This window comes from Poeciliopsis prolifica, unplaced genomic scaffold, assembly GCF_027474105.1.
Source record: "Poeciliopsis prolifica strain line A6 unplaced genomic scaffold, Auburn_PproV2 SCAFFOLD030, whole genome shotgun sequence".
Taxonomy (NCBI): Eukaryota; Metazoa; Chordata; class Actinopteri; order Cyprinodontiformes; family Poeciliidae; genus Poeciliopsis; species Poeciliopsis prolifica.
In genome coordinates this window covers 993,776-1,018,041 of record NW_026562405.1, presented here as the reverse complement: position 1 = coordinate 1,018,041, position 24,266 = coordinate 993,776, and the positions used below count along the sequence as shown (strand labels likewise).

Sequence of the window (24,266 nt, the reverse complement as noted above, 5' to 3'; positions counted from 1 at the left end):
AGGTAAGATATCGCTGAATTAAACACGTTTACATTGGATTGTAAAAATTTGCACAGAAACATTAAGAAAGTACCATTAGGAAGAAATTTCGATACTTTATGTACAAAAAAAAGTTGATATAGTTTATTAGTTACTCTTTCAGATGCTTAGTAAGTTTTCTGTTTATATGTAAAGTTCTTGCAAGTTTTTCCCACAATACCCAACCTATCTTTCTCCAGAAAACAAGAGGAGGTTGGCGATGGGGTCACATAAGCAGATAAAATACACTGAAGTTTGACAAAAAATGAGAATAGAAAAATGTTCAGGGTTGAGGAATATATTTACAACCTACTCTATACATTCACATAATAGGAAATATTGATTTCTGCAGACTTAGCTAATGAGTTTAAATATTTCAATCATTATTCTAAATAAACTATTTAAACCCTCACTACCCCCCATTTTAAACAGTTTAAAGCATTTGTTTATCGGTTGTTAATGGTGATTGATGGGGTCAGCGGAGACCCTCAAATCACATCCATTTGTTGCCATAAACTTGCTTTTGCAAATTAGATCTAAATGTCCCTCCTAATTTTGTAATTCGCATAGTCCCAGATCCACAGAGAATGCTTTTTTGCATCATTTGTGCAGCTTCTATGTAGCAAGAGTTTCAGGCACACAGTCTTAATGAGTTGTTTGAAATAAATGCAATGAGCCTTATCGTGGAAACACATGCAGCCCCTGCGGTCTTTGGCGTGACAAGGGGAGGTTTGGGCATAATCTTGGAACTCATATCATCGTCAATACACAAGTTGCATAAAACTGGGCAATTACTCAGCTCTGGGTTCAGGGTGACTGAATGAGGATGAGAATTTACCACCCACCCCAACCCAAATGCACTGGCAGACAGGGATTACCACCTGTTTGTGCGCCCTTGCCAGTAGGCCTTCCTTTGTTTGAAATTAGGGAAAAGAAGCCTTTGATGTTTTTTTCTCTAATTGATGCTCCAGCAGCGGGTGCCTTATATAGCTGGGAAACTATATATAATACATCCCAGTGTTTTTGCAGTGATCAAAAAGCTAAATATTTATAATTAGAAGGTAAATTTTACCCTCTGTAACCCACTTTTAATCAAACAGGACAAGCTTGCACAAAAACAGTGTTCAGAGTTTCATCTTTCTATATGTTGCATGGCATAATTATCACATTAATCATTATCAAGCATGGTGGAGCTAACAGCGACTTTCAGCTCATCAATTTCTGACATACTGTGGTTGCAGACTGCCATCTTGCCAACCATATGTCTGAAACCACCTGGAGGGCATTCTGTTACGTGAAGAACAGTATATCACAGGAGACCAAAGAAGTTCAGAAAAGTAAATCACAAAAGAGGCTTTTATTAAAGCAGGTCTTTAATATTTATAGTAAAGTAATATATGCATTTAATCTAGCTTTACACTAAATAGCCGAATTCCCTAAACATTTTATGATACATAGTCACTGTGGACCAAATGTGCTGAATGCCTGCTGAGCTGTGTCATATACAGGGATAAGTACAAGTCACAATGTTGCCCCCAACCAACAATCTGGTATTATTCTACTGAATCCAGCAAGATGAGGTAGTCAGTGAAGCTTGACAGTAGTAATGTGCCCTTTTCCACTCAGCTCGGCAGTGTCACACTAACGGCAACATCCCTCCTATAGTCCACCTCCAGCGGTGGGAAATAACAGCAGAGCCAAAGTTGCAAACACTACAGCTGGTCTGAACAGCTCATTAGTCCTTCATTACACCAGGCGACAAGGTGTCTTTGTCCTTTGCCATGAGCTGAATCCACATCTCCACTGTGAGGGCGAAGGAGTGGAGAGGGCAGCTGAGTGATAGGTTAAACCAAGAGGAGCAGCAAATAATATAGTAAAGAAAAGAACAAGGGGTGCCAGTAAGTACTGATCAGAGCCCGTAAGCACCATACATGTCCTTTTACGTTAAGGCATGGTAGAATCTGAGTGAAAGAGACCTCTGCAGTGGCCTTTAACAAAAAGATCGGGCTATCTAAAGCAAAAGCGTTGGGGCTATCAGCAGATTCAATCAACCCTTATTGTCTTGACTAAATTGTAGATAAAACTTTACTTCATAGGCTGAGATTTTCTTAATTTTCTCTCCAATTAATCTGTTTCAAAATCAGATTGTCATTTTAAATTCCTGCTGCTATTTAGCCCTTTTATATGCTCTGATTAAATGTAAATTGGGTCCATAGTTAATATTTTTGCTATTTCACTTACACTTTAAGGCTTCTGTTAAAAGTAAAGTGGTTTAAAAAAAATAAAAATCAAAACTAAGAGTTTTATAAGAAATGGACCTTGGCAGAGAGTGGTTCAGAGCATGGCTGTAATAGGTTTTGCAAAAAGAAACAATAATAATGAGCCAATGCCACAGACCGCTCAGCAACAAAATAGCCCACTGAGACATCATTTTAATATCTCTGCCACTTAACTTTCAGCGCTCACCCCTGTTCTCTAAGAAATATTCAGAAGGGTATAAATCCAGTCACTTTGATTGTGAAAAGAGAGCTACATGAATTCAGATTTTGTTGTCTCCAAAGGATAATACTAGCCCACAATGGGGGATAAGAAAGAGTTTAAGACATTTAAAAATATTTAAAATGGTCATACAGACAAATAAACTAAATTTTGTAGACAATTTCCATTCACTTATTTTTTTGTGAAGCTTTGGGCCACCAATTTGGATTTTAGCTGAATGCAAATTTGCTTTAGTTGTTATAACATAAAAAGTAGGGTTGTCATGATACAAACACTTCAAAAATGACATAGGTACTAAGACATAAATATTTTGTACTGCGGAAACATGGTTCTTTGAAATTAAGAGCAAAAAATATGATTAATTACAATATGATAATATTTTCACTTTGAACATTATGGAACAATTCAGCCCTCATTTAGAAAAATATACATTCAGCAATTATTTTATTATGATTGAGTATCTTGAATGACCAAAGGTATTTGCTGACCCTTTTGTCGCCAATTGACATGTTGGCTTTTTTTTCCGTTAAGATAAAAAAATTCCCAGATTTGGTCTGAAAGGTTTATAAAACAGCTGCTTTAGCCGCTAAGACTTAATTTATTTCTGATATAATTTGGTCATCTTGTACGTACATAATTTTCATTTATCCCAGTTGTGGGTAGGCAATGTAATGAAATAATACAAAGATGAAGGCTAAAACAAATCTGTTAGTGCTATCAAACTTCCTTAGGATTCTGCTGGTGTCAATTTAGAAACCACAGGAAACAGTCTTGTTCTCCCAGAAACGGTAAAGGTTATTTTTAAATAACAACAGATTTAGAATTCAAGACTTGTAACACAAGATGCTTGACTGCAGGATCAGTTGCAGAAAATTAAACAGGGTCTGTGGTGTCCACTAAAGTTGTCAAAAAAAACAATTTAAAAGCGCAGCAAATTTTACAAAACAATGATAATTCATGCAGAAAAACAAGGAAACCAAGGAAGTGATGGTTTAAACCTGTCCTATCTTCTCGGAAGAGAAAGCATTATTCTTGTTCAGGTTCTTTACATGCACAGTGGCTCCTGTGCAGCTCATACCCTTGGGTCCACATTATGGAGTAAGACAAGGTTAGCAAAGAGGTAAACAGAGCTGACCTGCAAAGCTCTCTGGGAGACACCCTGAACCAGAACTGTGCTTTCATTGCGTGGCCAATCAGCTGCTTAAGCATGATTCTCTCGAGGACTGAGAGAGGGAAGAAGAGGTGATGAACAAAAGGAGACATTTCAAGCTCAGCTCTTTCCTGATTATGTGGATCCTGGAGCAGACTTGGTAAGCAGCTGTCCTTTTAGTGAAAGTCCAGATTTGTCAACTGCTTCTCCTCATTTGCTGCAGCTTACAGCCATGATAATGAGTAATTACACCATGTTAGAAAACGAAGGTTTGGAAATCAGGATGTATTTTAAAAAGCCATGGCTGGTGCTAAAATTAGGCAATTGCAACCTCAGATAAGCAAACAACATATGGTGTATTTCACTATGTCATAAATTATATAACGAGAACTTTGTTGGGAAAAAACAGAGTAGAAATTACATTGTAACGCACTTAAGGACAAGCAACAATCTAAATTAATGGCCTTCTTTGAGTTGGTATTAGTCCTCATTACATGTGTTTAGGAATTGTGTCCAATACACTCCAATAAAACACTTTGACTCCTTTCTTCTGTAGACCAATCTTATTTCCCATTTAAGCTTCCAGTGTTGGCGTTCAAGGACTCCAGATGCTAAATTCAGCGTTATGAATTGTTGCTCTTTGACAAACCTTTTTAAAAGCGTAGGAGGGGCTGGGGGGTTTATGCTTCTTACAATGGTGCTGCAATAATATTCAGTATTTAAATGCTATCTGAGACTTAGGGGAGGGAATAATTTTTTGCAATTTCTTTGAGTAGCAAGATAAAATAAAGGGATGTATCAAACTTTTGGAAGAATTGCCTTGAATACCTCTATTTTGCTTTGAACATTTTCCACTTTTTAAAGATTATTTTCATGATGGAAGAATGGACAGTTGATTGGTTGTAAAAAGCCTTGTGAAACTTTCTGGTTATTGCACAATAACAGTACTTTTATAATCTTGCTGATCCCAAATCCACATAACATCTTGTCAGGACAAACTTAAATGTTCCAAAGTAATATCCTATGTAACCCTGCCTAAACAGTTTTTATCATTTTCATTCATAGTATTCTTTTTTCTCCTTTGGTTTTATGTAACTGATCTTGCAAGGAATACTGAATTTTTATGCTCCAATTCATACAATTTATAAAACCTTAGCATTCATACAGAATTGTAAAATAAAGAATAGGATGAAACAAGTCAATTAGAAGGGCTCAAGAGAAATCAGACAACCATCTAAAGCACTTCATTTCAGAAAGAGGGGGTGATTTTGCAGCCACATGGCAAATACTGCACTGTGCATTGTTGCATGTTGACAACTACCCAGTTTTAATTTGCACAAGGACATTCAGTAAAATATGACCAAACATTTGTTTAGTTGTTGAAGGAAGTTCTCTAAGAGAATGCCTCAGTTTGTTTGAGATAAGAATTTGAAATTTACTGTTCAGTGTACATGCTAAAAGATGCTGAGAAAGTGGTCTTTGTTCAAAACAACCAAATAAATCACATTTGGACACATGCAGAAAAAGTGCTAGTGATGCATACGGAGGTTTATGGGCTCAGGGAGTTCAATTTCACACAGACGAATCAGCAACTGCTCGGTGGCGAGCTGAAACTTAACTACATTTACATTACATGTTAAAATGAAGATTGTATCTGATCTAGATGATATTCTCCTAAAAATGGACTAAAGCTAAAACTGTAAAAAAGAGAAACTCTTGCTTCATTTTTTTTTTTTTTGCGTGTTAAATGTTATCAATGCTATCAGTAAAATGTAAACGTATCCAGCCTGCATATATTTACTACACATGCTATTTTTTTCTCCAACATAAAACTCAATCTATTTATTCAACTATGTCCTAGCACCTGGGACATATAGTTAAATAGTAATGGGTTTCAGTTTGGTCTCTCAGGATCATGTTTACCTTGCCCAGAATAATTTGATTTTATGTCATTCATTATCATAGACCACAGCCAGAAAACTTGCACTGCTCTACAGTCTTAATGACATATCAAAAGGAGAGAACACCTCGGAGGATAACTGCACAAAAATGGAAATAATGACAGACACAACCGCCCATTTGACTTTTAGAAAATGATAGTGCAAGGCACTGTATCATCACTCACAGTTCCTGCAGTATAGCTTATTTGTGTAGGGCTTCTACACATTTTTTATGAATCTACAAGAGGGCCTGCCTCATTGTCCATGTAGTAGCTCCAGTGGCAGTAAATCTTGATGACATTGCAGATTAGATTGCTGGCTCTCAAAGGTTGTATTCATAAATCTTCTCTGAAATGAAAGAATATTACCTCAAATGTTGCACAGAAAATATGTATAGATAACATAATGTCTTGTAGGTTCTCTAAAGCTTTAACAATGTTTTAGTTAAAATAATTACAGAATTTTATTGATAGAATATGTTAGGATTAATAGAATAATTCATTCCCTTTTTTTGTTTTCAAAGTAGTATTTCTGAATTGTTTTTACTATAAAGGATATTTTTATACTTCAGCAATAAAATGCCTTTGTATAGACAGGGGGTTTTAAAAGTGATGGTTACCTCGAAAAAGCAACTAGATTTCTGATTACTCTGTAAAAATATATCTTAGTTACTTTACTGATTACTGGATTACAAGTTACTTTATTACTTACATTCAGCAGCTGCGGACAGCTGTATGTTTTCTTCTTTTGTGAAAGAAGAAAACACATAACAGAAAACAGAAAATGTATTTTTCTGTTGAAAAAGAAATTTTGTGATGAAAATTTTTACCCACAAAACAGAGTTTTAGAATAATACAGGGGTTTGTTTACCTGAGTTGTAAGGGTAGATATTTGTATGACTGTGACAGAGTTCCCACAGCTTGCCCACACAGATTCATCCAGCACCAGCAAAGTCCGAATTGGCTCCGCTCCCAGGCTAACACATATCGGAGATTCAGGGTCCCAGAGGTCATCTGCAATAACACATAAACCTTTTTATCTCAAAGATGAACAGAAAAGTCAAAAAATCACTGGCTTTTTCCCCCCCAAGGTAGCTAATAAACTACAAAAACAGGCCCTCAGCATTTACACTAACAGTGTCATATGAAGTGAGGCAATTGTGATCAACTTGACCCACCAGTTTCAGTGAGTTAACTTATCAAAACAGCTAGAATATTAATGAAAAGGGTTCAGTAAAGTAGTTATTTTTTCCTGTTTCTGTGAAACAAGTGATGTGACAGAATATTCACAGTGAGTTGAATAGAACTATGGTCTTCTAGTTGAATAAAAAAAGTGACACTGTAAATCATCACACACTGTGCAGAACAACATTTGCTTCTTCTCCACCCACATACTAATAAGTTCCGAGTAAACTTTAATGCACTCTCCCACTGTGTTATCACCAGCTTCTGTCCCTGTTTGAAAGGAACTTCAGTTCTCAATGTCTCATCAGATCATTTTGCCTTATTGGTGTGAAAGTGAAGCAGACCTTTTTCTTGGAGTCCTAATCACAAGGCAGACCTTGCAGGTAACATAAAAGCCCATTTTAAAGGGGATTACACAAGCCTTTCTATTTGCTGTGCCTTAATGAAGGGAAATTAAAGAATGGGGTGCATTCAGCCATTTAATTAACATTTTCAGTTGTTTATTTTTCCCTTTCATAGAAGAATACCTTCTGACTTCCACAGGTTAATTGTTTGGCATGTTGTAAAGGTCATTTTCCCACCTTTTCAAAATTCACACTTGCAAATGCGCCTCTGATCCTCGGTTAGCCAAAGCCTTGACAGCATTTCTCCATCTTTAAGGCCACATTTACACAGTGCCGATTTTCAGTGAAACTGTAGCATTTTTGTTGCGATTCAGATGCGCACTTCCATGTCTCTCGTCAACAGAATCTCAGACATTGGCATTTTTTGAAACCAGATCTCATAGTGGAACTTTTCGCTAAACCTCTCCCCCCCATGTAGGTGTGAAGTACTCTGCAGGTGTGAAAGCAAACATGCTTAGAACTCTAGGCTGCAGGGTTTGTTCTATGCATGCACAGACAGATAACAACAAAAACATCGGCGGATTCAAGGTGTCTTCGCAGTCTCATCTAAATGTGAAACTTTTGACCAATACACATCCAATAATATCAGCAGTTTCAGACATCGGTCTAGTGTTGATGTACCTAAACACAGTGAATGGGCTTGTCACATAGAATCAAATTTCTCATCATTTTTAGTGAAATTTAAAGAGAGCTAGCCTGATGTTTGATGGAATGTCTTGAGAAAGCAAACCTAAAACAAAGCAGCAATGTTTTAATGTCAGATTTTTTTGGGGGCAAGTGTCAGGTAACTGTATTTTCTGGTTGTTACAGACAGTATCATGCTTGACAAGGGCATGAATCTTTAACAGGTGTGCCAAATCCACAAACATTCTCTGACACCCTCGGGAGCTCTTCTCCTGTCCTTTATTGTTATATATATCTATAAAGCATGAATAGTAATATTTAATCAGCATGCAGCAGCTTGGTGTAATTAATCATTCTCTCAGCTTGGGAGAAGTGGGGAGCGCAGTAGGCAGACAGGCACGCTGACATACTTTGGCCAGGTAAAAGGAACCCACTGATAGAGCTATTGTGCTCCTGCTGGCTCTGAAGAGTGCAAACCTTTTCTGCGATGGTGTTAAGCCCCATTGGCCTTGTGCAACGCCTGACTAAACATGGCATGCCATCTACCACATGGTGAAGTGTTACGTTCATATTTGCAGTGGGTGTGAAAAATCCCTCTGAAGGAAAGGGAAAAAACATGATGACAAAAAGTAATTTACAGGAAGCTTTTTTGGAAGCTCAAAAAGAATGAATATATTCTGTGATTTTATTTCCCAAACACCAATATTTATAGGGAAATTAAATAACAAGTTTACCTTGAATACAATAATTTTTGTGACAGCTATGTGAAGTGTGAAAACTATTACAATAATTATTTCAAGGTTTGAAGAACGCTTATAAATGGCCCAATCATGTTGTTAGAACATAAAACACCCAAATCATCTGATGATTCAATATGAATAAATATCGGCCTTCTATCACCTGAAGAACATCTCCAGGATTAGAGGACTAATGTCTCAGCCAGATCTAGAGAAACTCATTCATGCGTTTGTCTTTAGTCACATTGATTATTGCAACAGCATCTTCACAGGCCTGTCCAACAAATCAATCAAACAGCTGCAACTGATCCAGAATGCTGCTGCTGATGTTCTCACTAAAACCAGGAAGATAGAGCACATAACACCAGTTTTAAAGTCCCTCCACTGGCTCCCTGTAGCTCAAAGAATAGATTTTAAATACTGTTGTTAGTTTACAAATCACTGAACGGTTTAGCACCACAATACATCAAAGATCTGCTGTTGTTGTATCAACCTTCCAGACCTCTCAGGTCTTCTGGTTCTGGTCTGCTCTGCATCCCCAGAACCAGAACCAAAAGAGGAGAAACAGCTTTCAGCATCTATGGACCAAAAATTTGGAACAAACTTCCAGAAAACTGTAAAACAGCGGAAACCCTGACTTCCTTCAAATCTCAAGTAAAAACGCACCTGTTTAGAGTTGCATTTGAAATGTAATATGTATGGATTTGATTTTGTGGATATGTATGTAATAATTATTTATTTATTTTATTTATTTATTTTTTTCCCTGTTGTGGGCAACGGGGCCCGGCGAATACCCGTGGTTAAACGGACGGCGGAGTCCGGCGGTAACAGGCGCTTTAATTCCGTGTCAAAGGGAAGGGGGAAGAAAGGGAAAAAAGAGGGAAAGGGGGAAAAAAAAAAAAAAAACCTTGGTATTTTATTCTATGTTGCATGCCTTTGTGTTTTGTGTTTATGATGTAAAGCACTTTGAAATGCCTTGTAGCTGAAATGTGCTATACAAATAAAATTTGATTGATTGATTGATTGAAATAAACTAGCATGACAAAAAAATATAAACTAACTTTAAAAAAAGATATATTGCTTTCTTTTTGTATGGTTTTCCAGGGTTGTAAATATAAGCATAAAAATAAGTTAATACAATCATTCCAAGATGCATTTGTTGTTTTTATTGAATTGTTTTGAAATTTGTTTAGCATTACAATAAAAATGTTTTTACCTTTAGAGGGACTACACTTAAGATAAGATATTCCCAATAACAGAAAAAAAATAAAGCCATTAGTACAGAGACAGAGGGACTAACCAAGAACCTTACCATTGTTATTTCTTCCATAAACCATCACTGTACCATTCCGCAAACCTGCAAACAGGAAGCGAGCGGAGTGCTTCAGGCACAGTACAGGGCAGCCCTCTGGGTTGTGGAGGGTCAGCAGGCATTGTGCTGCAGCGTCCGCGCTCCCATAGACCAGAATGCTGAAAGCACAAAAGTAGCACGAGCAAACATGATAAATGAGTGTCATTTGAAATGACAGAATAGCTCGTTTTCATGCAGTTTGATTTAGCAGTGCACAAAGCATTTCACATGTGGAACCACTCTGTCTTTTGCCTGCTTTAAATGCCACCTGAACTTTGCAGCATCTTATTCTCCTCACAATGAAAACTGCATATTGCTGTTTATTTATCTCTGGAAAAATAAAAAAATATGCAGCATTGGAGCTGACAGTCTTATGAGACCTGAAATTGTTAATTTGTTTTTCTTTTTAATTTTTTGCATAGCTAGATGAATTTTTTCCCTGGATAGATTACATTAACTGAAGGATAATGAGTCAGCACAAGTAAACTGCCTTAATCTGTTTTTTTTTCAGTCACATCTGTGACTAAAAACACCCCACAATCATTACTTCTTACTTAAAGATACATACAATGGTAACAATGTGTTATCTGAGTGTGCTTTCTGTGAGAAAATCAAAAATCTATTCACTGTCGCTGTGACTGGAAACTGAGATTAAATCTATCCTCTAAACCTTTGATCTCCTCAGTGAGGGTATCAAAAGCTTTATTGGATTTAAAAATGAAACTGATCTTTGCACAAGTGGCAGTATTGATACGATGCAGGGATATCAACTCTGACTTCTTGTTTTGATGAAATATTGACAAGCAAATCTTTACAATTGAAAATCTTATAGGGCCTTGACAAATGATACTATATGATTGTATTTTATGACAAAAGATAAACAAAGGTGTACTGAAAGGCATTTTGTTACATTTTTAAGGATAAAATGCTTACCGGCCATCATCTAATCCAACACAAATGTTAGTACCGGTCCCTGTGGTGCCCTTATGAATGCCCACGTCTTCCTCTTCTGTTGGTGAAGGTGCCTGCACATACTCCAAGCATCGAATCGCAGAACTGATCTGTAGGCTCTTCATAGCCCGTGGGGTAGGCCTGTTGAGGGAAAAAATCTCTATGTGGCCCTGAAAACCTTCACCTGCACCAGCCACCTGTATGGAACAAAATAAAATCTCATTGAAAAAGGACAAAGGCTTAAGAAAGAAAGACTTAAGCAAGAAATACTGTTTTTAAAATTTAACCTTTCAACTCTGTGATATCCTGAAAACTTCAGATGGATTTTATAAATTACAGAAAATGTTTGCTTAGTTTAGCGTTTAGAGTGACATTAGTGAATAACTAAGATAGTCATTAGCTATTTTAATGACTACATTAAAATAATTTGAATATTTAACATTTTGGTTACAGGAAAATTACTATTATTATGATTGAGGTAATTGCTCATACTTTTGTAACTCAGTCTTCCTCCCCTACAACCTGCTGTCATGGTTACACTAAAATCTATTTCTCATTGGGTGATGAGCCTTGTGAGGAGTCTTGAAGCTTTTCCCGCCACGAAGCTGCTGTATGGCATAAAGCATGCACAAAGTCGATCTCTCAAAAAAGCTTTTGTCCATCAAAGTAGCTGGATCCCACCCAGTCAAGACGCTTGATCAACCTTTAGAGACTGGTGCTATAATTTTTATTTTTTATTGTACATGGTAAGTTGTCTATTTGTCTAAGAATCTTTTTTTTTTATTTATTTCCATGTCATGGATATATTTGTGGCTTTTGAGAGCATGAGCTTTGTATTGACTGCATGGTATGAATGTGAGGAACTTGCAGAATATTCCAAAATCCAGGAGTGAGAAATAAATCAAGAGAAGCCAACTCATTTCTGAAAAGAAAGGAGAAAAATAGCAGTCAGGTTCTGAGAGCTGCTGGATTACAGTGGTGAAATAAGATTTTGGAATCTCTTAATCTCTTAATTCTCTTTCTCATTTCTAACCATCCCTCCTAATTTAAAACAAAATTTAATGTATTATCATGAATAAAATGGTCATTTCTTTATCACATGAGACTGATTTTTCGTTAAAACATTAGTAAAGTCTTTTTTTAATAACGGGTAAAGTTTGTCATTCAGTAGAAAGGTGTAATCGATGTTTGAGATACATTTTATTTGACTGATTAATTAAATACAATTTTGAAAGTTGATCACCAATGACTGGTTTATTGATATTCATGCATTTTGAAGTTAGTAATGTATTTTTCATTCAGCTATGCAAATGTTAAGTTACCTGATGGCATACTTATTACAAAGATTATTCTATTGAAACTGAGAAAGTTCATAAAGCAGTTGTCCTCAGGTTATTGTTAAACTGTTTTACATATCTTTAAATTATGAAGGTCAGAGGACAACTTGTCTTAGTTTGAATGTTTCTTAGAAGTCAACAATGGAGGTTTTAAAAAAATGTGTGGATCATTGATTCTTTCAGACCTTGTCACTTTTTATCCCCCCACTCTTTTTTCATAGCACATTGCATAATATCATCCCAAGAAGATCAAACAATCATCTAAATGTCTACAATCTTTTCATCACTGAAGAACAGAGAGGGTCTCATAAGTTTCTGAAGAGCTTTGAGTTGCCTGACAATGAGTTTTCTTTTTTTTTTTGCTGCCTAGATCAAATGTGAGATATATTGCTACAGTCAAGATAAAATAAAAATAAAATCATTTTCAATTAACTGAACTGACTTCTTATAAGAAATTATACAAGGTCATGCCATACACTTTCAGATCCTGTTTTCAGGACCAATGAAATTAAATATCAACATAGAGCAGCTGGGAGTCTATGGTGTTTGGTCGCAGTTTGGAAAATAATTTGCTCATGCAGCTTCTAAACATGTCTTTGAGACTTCCAAGAGCAAAAGGGCAATAAAAACGATACCATACTAAGAAAGACAGCAAGATATTAACATGAAACTACACCAGTCATAACGAGTGCAAGAGGAACCAACATGTCAGAGTGAGTGGAAATCTAACAAGCCAACATTTAATTGGGGCTTGACTTTGTATGAACCAGTGTTGTATTGGTTTTAAGTTTCCTTTTAATTCCCAGTGCTGAAATAAAATAGGAAAACAGAAGTCATCCAAACTCTCTCTGATGAAATTCCAGTTAAGGTGGCATTGTTGTCATTGTCAAACAATTCCTGCGTTGTGTTTTGGTTCTAATGTGATTTAAACTGTTATGCCTGTAGGAAGTCAAGCAAACATGACTTTCTTAGAAAAAAAAATCCCACCTGCTTGCTGTAAAGACAGCAAGGAATTATTTCCTCTGGATAAATCATAACATGTGAGTGAGACATGGGCTAAATATAGTCTTTAGCTTTTCTCTGCAACACTCATCCTTATTTGCATGCAATCATTTGTTTGATTTGTATCAGCACACAGAATCTGGACAGGAGCAATCCTTTGGGCTCTTGAAAATGAGCCAGAACAAATAATGGTCTGTTGCACAGGGTGAAAAGAAGATTGGGAGCACTCATCTTGCAGCAAAGACTCCCCCCTCCAAAACAGAACAGTTTCAAGTCACTGAAGAACAACAGCCAGAAGCAGTGCAGACTCAGCCAGGCATTTTAACATTCTTTTCTCATATTCTTCTAATTTAAGTTGTAAGTATCTGTTGAAAATACTGTGTAGTGACATCATTTCCATTTATATAAAATACGAAACAACTGGAGTTGAGTCCTGCACAAAAGTTGTGCAATGCAGTTTTGTTCTGCTTTAATCACAAACCTAAATCAGTAAATGCTCTGGTAGCACTGAGTAGATTGTTGCTATGAAACCAGTGAAAAAAGCAGAATGAAGTGGCTTTGTCTGAATTCACTTAATATAAAGTAAAAAACTGAAGGCTAAGAGTTTCTTTATTAACCCTGACATGGATGCATATACACTTTTCTCCACAGCACATGTATTCTTGTTGTACACAAAAGGAAGCAAAAAGGCAGCATTTGAGGCGATTTTGTTCCCAAGAACGAGAACTATGAGGGTAGAAAAAGTGGGACGGGGAAGGTGAAGGCATTCAGGCAAACATTGCAGTATCAGGCTGATTAGACACAATGTCATTACTCTGATCAAAGCATGCAGAAATCCCCATAGCCCATCTCACTTTAACATGATTAGTGTCATCCCTTATTTGACAAGGCTGCCAGGGAGGTAGAACCAACTGGGGGCGTGAACACTCAGCCGCTAATTATTCATACTGGAACCGCAGGCCTTCACTATTATTATGATTATAATTATCATAATTATTGCCATTAATATTTTATTTTTGAGGAAAGTGCTTTGTTTATGTTTTGTAACATATTGTTTTAAATAGCTTCTCATGACAGCAAATGCAAAAGAGTTACATTTAGAAGTCAAAAAGCTGACTAAATGGTTTGAATTATTTCTTTCCAGAGCTCAAACACTGCAGATTACTCACTCTAAAGTTTTTATATAAAACAAGATTTCTCTCTTTTTTTTAAACTGAATTTTACAAATGTTTTTTACAAAGAACTTGACTTTGGCACAAACAAGTGAAAATTTCTCTTTCTGTCCTCAGATGAACATGACCTTAATACATTAAGTTTTATTATGAGCTTCAGATATAAGGTCAGTGCTTGTATATGTTTTACACTTTGAAACAAGACTTAGCATTCGTATGGAGAAACAATATGCATTGAGTTGGAAAACAATAGAAATCTGCTTCTACACCCACAGAAAGAGAGGGGGAAAAACCAGAATAAAAACATTGTGACAACACATGTAACAATAACTAAAAAAGTGAACACCTTCTATAATATCAAAATTAAAAAGCCTGGATATCAACATTAACTTCACAGACAGATGTCTTTCTGAGTAATGAAAGATCTTTATTTCCAGACATAATCAATCTGTCATGCAGGTGGATCATTCTGGGTTGTTTATGACCACAGCTGAATCCAAATCTAAATAAGAAAAGTTTAAAATGATGAGCTGTCATCATTTTAAATGTTGAGAGCTCATTTAAAATGAACTCAGTTGACCTGAACCACAGGCGATGTGGTCAAGAGTGACCTGTTCAAACTGTTATGGCAAGTAAAATATAATTTGTTGCAAACTAATGTTATTCATATCATAGAAGTAACTTGTACCTTGTGCGATACCAAATGAATGTTTCTAAAAGAGCATTTAGAGAGCTAAAAATAAGCCCCAATTTGTTTTTAAGGTTACTCAATTGATTGTAAAGGGTAAGTGGGTATATGGAGATAAGCAGGTAATGATGAAGCAAAGATCTGACGGTGGGCACAGTATAAGAAAGTATGGTTTAATCTCATTACTTGATTATTTGAGTGCTTATTCAATGGAATAGTAATATTAAATTGCTGCATATCTACATTACATAGAACTAAGGTTATGAAATGCACTTAAAAAAGTAGTGTGCAAAGAGCTGCAAAGTCAAAAGAGAAACACAGCTTTGTTATACATTTATGTGGTGGTAAAAATCAGAGAATTAAAATGCTGAAAATAAAACAATTTCAGGCAGCAATCAGGAATGAGGCCAAGAATGCTAATGATGTCATTTCCTCATCTGAGTGAATGTCGAATCTCCTTTAGAATGGCACCTCAAATGCAATTAAGTCTGAGACGCAGGGCCTCACTCTCACTTTTGGAGGGCCAACACTTGATTGAACCACCTTTTAGGTCAAAAGAGGTGTACCTGATAAATTAACCAGCCTTTCCATTGTGGCCAGGGACAAAAATGGAAACTTTTGAAGAGAAAAAAGATTTCCTTCTTTGTTTTTACCACTCCAAAATCTTTCCTCATCCTGGATTGTGTTAAATTCCTGAGAGGTCAGGGGTAGTGAACTGGTAGTGTTTGAGAATGATTTGTCCCACTCATAAAATTGTGTGTTGCAGTTGTTTACTTCTCACAGCAATATAAAAATTATTTACAATAGTTTCTAGGGGACAATTTTCAAATATCTCCAAAGTTAAAGACAGATTTATTCTCATTTACAGCAAAATATTTAAATACTAACTGCTGTGAATGGTATGTGCAAGAGTCTGCATTTCTTCATGTGTCACTATCATAACTTACCCAGAGGTAGCCTTGAGGTAAAGAGGTACTGGCTGCAGAAAAGCCCAACAATGCACAGTTAACTGGGTTGTGAAGAGCAGTTTCAAGCTAAAAGAAAAGAAAAAAAAAAAAACATCTTTATTATGCATATCTTCAGACAATAATTCCATTGTCTTTTCAATATAAAGTTATAAATTCTGCAACAAAATTATTTATCGGAATCTGTAACTTTTAAGTATATATGTTTTTTGTTTTGTTTTTGTTTTTTATTTCAGAGCAGCCTATTAAATAAAAGGACTGAGACACAGAAAAACCATGCACTATTTTAAGGAGTGCGAATGATTAGCAAGGAGCACAGTGTTTTTTGACAAGTTAATTTTTTGAAACAAAAGTGACCATTATCAGTCCAGAAAAAAAAAAAAAAACAAACACACCACCCATCACCAGTGATGATGGGCCACAAGGCTACCCAGTAAACTGGAAATAGAATTTCAATGACTAAGGTAAAAAAAACAAATCATCAAATAAAACAAATGATGTAGACAGATTTTTAGTTTGGATGGTACAGGTCTGTTTAACAGCATATGCAAAAAAAAGCCAAGGCTGAAGAGCTTTGTTTATGTTGAAATCTACAGTAGCTTTGTATTTCAGAAGAATATTCATGCTTTCTGAGTGAAAGTTAAAAGAAAAAATGATTTAGAAGCATAATGTTTTTTAACGGGTATGCGTTTCAGAGGCCATGCAAATTATGCTATAATAATTCTCATACTAAGAGGACTAAAGCACCTGTTTGCGCTTTGTCAAAATCAATGATCTGTCAAATAGGTAAAATAAATATACATTGCTTATTCATATTGCACAAATGTTTGCCTGAAATGGAATGACTGAGGTTGACATTTACAAAATGAAGTGCATGTGTGATAGTACACCAACAACCTCTAACCAGGAGCTCTCTATTTGGGAATGATGATTACGTTGGAATATGACCGTGAAAGGTAGGCCATGTAGCCGACAGAACAAATAATTGTGTGTTGTTGGGATAATGGAGGCCAAAAGTGGGTGAGTTGCTGAATTCGAGAAGAGGAAGAGAGTAAGTGAGTGAGTGAGAGTGAGTGAAAGTGTGGAGAGCGTCGGCGACGAGAGCTCCATGTCTTTAACTGTCGTCCTCTATGGCAGCATGCATCAATCACAGGTAATTTATAGCCACCCGTGGCAAAGACCCTCCCTCTTTTCTCTCGATTTGGGGTTGTTTGTAAACACTAAACAAAAAAGGACATTGGCCAGATCACTCCTCTCCTTGCATGCTCTGCAAAGCATTCCTCCTCTTTTTCTGTCTGTGCCCATCCATTCAAATTCATTCCAGAGATGCACAGCTCATCCTCTATCAATCTATCAGTCCTGTGTTCCCAATTCTCTTTCCCATCATTCACACTTTTTTATGCCTGCCCTCTTTCTTTTATCTTTGTCTTTTGTCTCCTGACACCTCTTTTTCTTTCAAAAGCTGAGATATTTTTTGATAGATAATTAAGCAATAGGCATAAATGGTGTCCATATGGAAAAGCCCGTTGGTTAAAAGAAAGAGAGCTCTGTAACAGACCAGAGGGACCGAAACTCTACAGTGCATAGTCCTAGCGATTCACTACTGGATGGATTTTATCAGTCACCTGAGACTGGCAAGCATTGCAGGAGAACATTGAGAACATTGTACCATTAGTCTTGGAATACTAGAAAAGTATCTGCTCTCTACTACTTTGTATAGTATTCAAAAGCAGTAATGTAGGATTTTGAGTGAAAAGAACCAATCTCATTTTGTTTATATTAGAATCGTAATTAGCAGCTTGAAAACGACCCCATATTTAAGTGTGCATTAAGAGAGGCAAACCATTTTCCATAATGGATACTTATATTCAATAATTGTGCGCCTTTACATTTATCAAAGACCTATTCAGTCTGTGCAAATGACAAATCTTAAATATTACATAAAAACCTTTTGATTAAAAAAATGGTCACAATGAACGAAGCATACTATGACGCCATTGCATTGAAACAGTAGCAATGACTATAATCAATACAGTGAACTACTGGTCCACTTACTGGACCTCTTAAAACAGCCAGTGGAAAGAGCAGGATGAGCATAACAACAAAGCCTGTAAAATTGTTTCCACCTGTGAATGTGCTAATTATGTCGACAGACACAAGGAAATGTGGTCCTAAAGCAACGTTCATATTACAGGCACTCCCAAGGCTAAAATGGTATCAGTGAGGCCCCATTTAAAAATCAATAAATACAAGCTTTCTCAAAGGCTATAGGAGTGGAACAGAGAGAGTAAAGATATCCTCTTGTGTGGGTGCATAATGAGAAGGAAAGGTGAGCTTGTAAGCCAGCTGAGGAGATTTGATGGAGGATTTCAGGGAACACAAGGAAGGAAAGGGAGGAAATCAGCAGGTGAGCCAATTAAAGAATGATTTGTTAATGTGATGGGAGGGCGAATTTCCAGCTGCTGGTAACCAATGACTCCAACTGTCAAAATAGCATTACTCCCGCCTATTATGGGAAGTTGTATTCCATCTACTGGTTGAAGGATATCATCACCGAAACGTTTACTGTTTGTCTACAAGATACATTTCAAGTGGAAAGCTAAATCTCCTTCCTGTAGGATGGGAACATTTATCGTCAACATTCCTTCTATATTATGAAGACTTTTTTGCCAAGAGATACCGTGGTACACCCCTTGGCACATTATGTCAGCAGTAGCAAGTAGCAATAGTTATTGGTCGTAGTCTAATATGACAGGAAAGAGTTTTAATGATTCATGCTTTTGGCTGTCAGACTGTCAGAGCTGTGCTCCCTTGGTAAATATGGCTTCTCCAAATCCAATTAAGGTTGTTTCAATTCCCAAGGCTACTAAGTTGCACTGTTTTTCCTTAAAGCAATTTTCCCCTGTAAGCACTGTGAAATCTTTTTCTTTTTCTTCTCAATGTGTGGAAGACATAAAGATTTGTGACAACTGCTTTCCAAAATACAACAATACATTATGTTAACTGGAGACTTTTAATGTTATTAATGATGATATGTACGACAACAGCAATTGCATTGTTGGTCTCCAAAATTCCCATGTAATATATATGCTTTATTGGAAATAGTGCTCTACAGTCCCTTTATAAAGTATTGCCTTATGTGAAAGTCCTGACCAAACATTTCTAGGCAATTGTGAAAAAAAAGAAGAAAGAATGAGCAAATGGCTTTCACTGCACAATATAGCCTGATGAAAAGCTAATAAAAAAATAATATCTCAAGAAACAGTCAGTGAACTAGGTGTCATATACAGGACCCAGAGAAAGAAATTATCCCAGTACTTTTTTCTAATTCCAAAGTCACAGTACCTTCTCCCAATTCCACATACCAACAATCTTTTACACGCACTAACAAGCACTAATAGAAAATTTCCACTGTTTATTAACTGGTAATTGACTGGTGCAGGAACTCCCTCTCGACTGCAACTCCACCGCCTAAGGCTAGAGGCAGGACAGCCATAAAATGAGCCGCCAGTCAACTTGAAATTACTTATACCCAGACCACTGTTACAGGTAATGGAAACTAAAGAAGCTGAAACAGAAGTTATTTGGCAAAGTTGGTCTGCAGGTAATCAAGATGGAAATCTATGATGGACAGTGATATAGCTTCATTGTTAAAACTCAATGGGTGGTTTTAAAGCTCTAGCAATTACAGAAAAAGGGCATATTAAAGAAAAAAAAATGACTGGAATTATTTTTGAGCAATATGTTACTTATTAATGATGCAATGAGTCCTAATTATGCAATATATTTAGCTAAACAGATGTTCAGAAGGACAAATCCCACACATAGAAAAGAAATCTGGATGATTGTCACTATTTTTTCTTAAAGATGTGCTAAATTCACTTTCTTGGCAATGGAGAGTGCTATCTAATATTGACTAATATTGATTACATAGATGTTCAACAAATGACATGAGGGTGAAACTCATTTACTAGGATTAATATTATTACTATACTAGACAAAGCTTTCTGAGGCTTCATATGCTTTAGAGATTGAGACAGGTTCTACCGATTCCCATCATAGTAAAGTATTATCATAAGATGATCACTCAGAGCAAATTGATATTGATTTGCAGATCCTACTACTGTTTCTGTACTGTAAAGGGTTTCTGATTGGTATTTTCTGACTACTATGATACAAAAGAATACCGCTCACAACTGCAATAGAAATTCTGGAGGGGTCAAAATTTCAGGTTTTTCTTTAATTTGTCACTTGTCTGTTTTTTTTTTCCATAAGCAGATGGCTATTTAAAAGAGTGAACCATCTGGGAAGCCTTTGTTAAAAACAGTTTGGAAAAGGGCATGCACTTTCAAACATATTTGGCAGGTAAGTGGATGAGCCATCTGTCTGTCACCATATATTCCAAGCTAGATCCAACCAGTCAGATCAACAGAATGGAGCCTGTTGGTACAATCAAACTCCCGCTGAAGTCAGTAGGGAAAAACTGCGAAAACATCTGTTATGTTGAGAAAAGCCATCAGTGTAGTCCTTTTTCAGTTTTCTGTGGATTAGCTCTGAGATAGTTGACAAAATAAGTATGGGGGGGCTGTTTGTTGACTGTCACCATATCCAAAACAAATGAACGGCTCCCATGTTAATATATTGATAGGACTGATACATATAAACTGAATACACTCCTAAAACAGTATGATTTAAAAAATATATTTTTCAAAATGTCAGCAAGGACAAAAATTTTAAGAAATCTCTGTTGGGGTATAATGGCTTATTTTATCTAATTTTATTCCACTGTACATTGCACAGTGTCCCACTCTGTGCTTGAAACAACACATTTTTGAACTTTTCTCCTTAGGTTTTCCCTCTCCCTGACCTTTTCTGCCCCGATTGATCAAGTGATTTGTCAGATTCCAGACAGCTGTTCTTTGAGGTGCACCAATCTTCCCCCTCATCAGTTGATATGCAGAAGTATCTCATACTGCTGTCTCTGGCTAAACCAACAAAAGATGCTTATATCCATCCATACATACACTGGTATTGTGTCAAGTAACAGACAATATGGAAAAGGAAAAAAAAAACATGCCTTTTGTTGAAAATAAATAAGCATGGATTTATCATATTTAGGCATTGTTTGGGACATATAGGTTGTAGAAACTTGCCTGACCAATCTGAAATTTGATCTAATAGAAGAATAGAGCCTCAAAATTTATCAAAAATGAGAACTTTTATAGTTTGCCAGTTTAAAGATCAGGAGCATACTGCCCACTCACAACAAGAATTGCACTTGCTAAGGATGGAGCCAACTGTGAGAAAGCAAATGTGCCCCCAAAGATTGTGTTTCCTCAGGAGTGCCCTCCTCAAGGTGATACTGGTTTATCATGAACAGGAACTGCAAAGTGAAAACAATCTATTTCTGTTCAATATTCACCATCTAAATACTTTTAGTAAAACTGAAAACCAAGAGGAAGAGACATGCAGCATCCACGTTCATCACAGAAATGTTATAATACATCCTGTTTCCTATGACTGTAATACCAAAATTTGGACAAATCGATTGTTATGAAATTTAAAAGATAATACATCTAATCAAATCCAAATAACTCTGGGCAACTTTCTGCCAGTTGATATCATTAACTGCATATGTTACTACATTTCATTACAAGAGAAAATGAGTAGATTATAGATAATTGCTTGTAAACCACAGTTGCTAAAGTGGGTACAAATCTTCCATGATATGAATTGTTGCATTGTTGATGAAAAACCTCCCAGAAAAAGTTGTCAAAATGACCGTGCTGCAAAAGTGCCAAATTGTGAAGATGGAGCTTTAATCCTTTTAGTAAACATAATTTATGACATCAACAATGTCAAAATGATATCAGTCTGTTACAATTTTTGTCAAAAGTTATAGAATAAATTAAGACAGCATAGAGTAAAATGTATTATGTACTTCTGACAGCAATCTGAGACTTTAATAAGAAATAATAAAATATTACTTGTCATTCTCAGACTTTTTCTCAGCCATTGATATATGTATAGAAGGATCCAAAAAATACAGGCCCAGTTAATAATTAAAAATATGCATTCCCAGTCATTTGTCAAATTAAAAGGACCCTTTGAAAATTGACAACTTTTAAGCAGACATTCAATAAACTTTACATTAAGACTACATTTCTGTGTTAAAGTTTTTTGTTGGTCTGATGTTGTTCTAGATTTAAATATTGTGTTTTCATTTAGTATAAGAGAAAATGCACCATAACCAACAGAAATAAAGGCTTTCAAATAACTATCTGTGGCTCCAGGAATATGGTTTATTTAATGATTATGTTTTTGAACTAAATGGACATTTCAGTGATATTAAAATTTTCTGAATGGGTCTGCATTCAGAAATGCAGACCCATTCAGAAATAGAAGAGAGAGGTATCCAAATGTTTACATTTTTCTGAGCTCACTTGCATATTTAGGATCAGTGATAGCATGTATACAAGTCACCCTGAACCCAATCTTCTTTTTTCAGAGGAATGAGAAATGTTATAAACTGGTGATACCATCACTAAAAAGAGGCAGTAGTCTCTAGTATCAGCTGTCAGCCAAATATAATGTAGTGTTGACTTCCTTCTCCAGGTGGTTTAACAATTGGCTCTTTGATTCATGAGTTTCCACCTTCTCAGAGAATGGCTGTGGCAGACAATTTACCCAATTCACTGCTTTAACAACCCAAACAAAGACTGGAAGGCTTAATGACATATGAAATCGCAATCAGCTTTAAAATGATTAATGGCCTCACTGTTTAATCCTTTTAAGTATGTAGAGAGTAAGAACAAAAACTACTTCAGGAACACCAGCAAAAAAGTTCATCTTTAAAAATTCAAAGTGCTCTGATAACAAATTAGTTATTTGAACAATCGCAACAAGTGTGCAATTGTAACCTGACCATATGGTGACACCAAAATGATGTTTGCTCATTATCTGTTTTCTAATAAATCTGACTCTCAAATTAACCTAATTTTAAAAGACAACACGATGAAGTTCAAAACTTGGAGTCCATGTAATTTCATGTGCTTCATGACATCCCTTGATTTAAATTCCCCCAGCATCCACAAGCAGAGATCAAAGGGCCAACCACCTGCTGTGCATGCAGGCCTGTATTAAACACAGAGCATTCAAAGTCATTTGAAGACAATAAGATTAAACCATCTGATTTTTAACTGTTCTTAGCTCTGGCAAAGGTCCTTTGGAGGTAGTCCGGGCACAAGGCAAAACCATGTGGCTCTCAGCTTAATATTGAAACTAACTTAGGACATCTCTCAGAATTTAATAAGCACTGTCTGAACAGTAACGATTCCCCGTCTCCCCTAGCTATGCCACAGATTGTATCAGCAATAAGTTGAATGAAGTTGGAGAGTGGTTTTGCATATCTCTGTTCGGAGCCCCAGCTTGACATTGGTAGGACATTATAAACTCATATTCATGACTCGACTGAGATTTCTTCCCCGTGTCCTTCACTGCTGCAAGACTGCCAACAAATGTGATGCAAATTTACTCTGTTACTGTGCCCCATCTTCACACCCCCATACATATGCACTTCAAACCCCCACCCTACACCCTCTCTGACTCCTGTGACCATGTCCATTTGGACTTTGGAGGAAAGAAATGTCCTGCCCCTGCATTAATAGTCTGAAAGAAGTCTACCGGCCAAAACTTCCCTGTGTAGTTTATCACTTCCAACATCTTCCCTTGTATTTCCCAGAGGCATTTGCACCAAGCAAAGACAAGCATTGTACAAGAGATTTTTGCCATCCTCAAAGACAGAGACTGACACAATAGTTTGTCATTATGAATGCCCATAATAAAAAAAAAACCCTGGGCTTGAGATCAAAACCTATCTTCTGTAATCCCTAATATCTGGGCTGTCATGCCAGCTCAATCCCAACCATGTGGCGCTGGAGCTACTTTTGCCAAAGATGCTGTGCAGATTAAGGAGTACTTCTTGTATTTGAATCAGTCTATTCTTGGAAACTTGCTTTCTATTTGGCATCAGATTAGAGAATCACAAATGTTTCAAAAATGCTCATAGACTTGCTCAAGCATCACATTGGCCAGTTGAGCTCTTGGCCAGTTCTATATTTAGATTTAAATAGATGATTTTTTTTCAGATTTTCAAAAGATATTAAGTTAAATTAAAACAAAACAGAAAACAAAAAGATTTTCCTACATGTCAAACATTTGGAAGCAGTTTCAAGTTTCCTTTCA

The 24,266-nt window shown here is 36.3% G+C and overlaps 1 protein-coding gene across 3 annotated transcripts in view; it reads right to left on the bottom strand.

The window, feature by feature from the left end:
- The window catches only part of arhgef10la (Rho guanine nucleotide exchange factor (GEF) 10-like a), a 119,627-nt gene that overhangs the window by 7,615 nt on the left and 87,746 nt on the right, over nt 1-24,266 (bottom strand). For all 3 annotated transcript variants that reach the window (XM_055050212.1, XM_055050214.1, XM_055050213.1), the window contains 4 exons: nt 16,005-16,091; nt 10,841-11,055; nt 9,869-10,026; nt 6,478-6,620 (listed from right to left, as the gene is read on the bottom strand). In XM_055050212.1, coding sequence (XP_054906187.1) covers nt 6,478-6,620; nt 9,869-10,026; nt 10,841-11,055; nt 16,005-16,091 — 603 coding nt within the window. The remainder of the gene's footprint in view (nt 1-6,477; nt 6,621-9,868; nt 10,027-10,840; nt 11,056-16,004; nt 16,092-24,266) is intronic.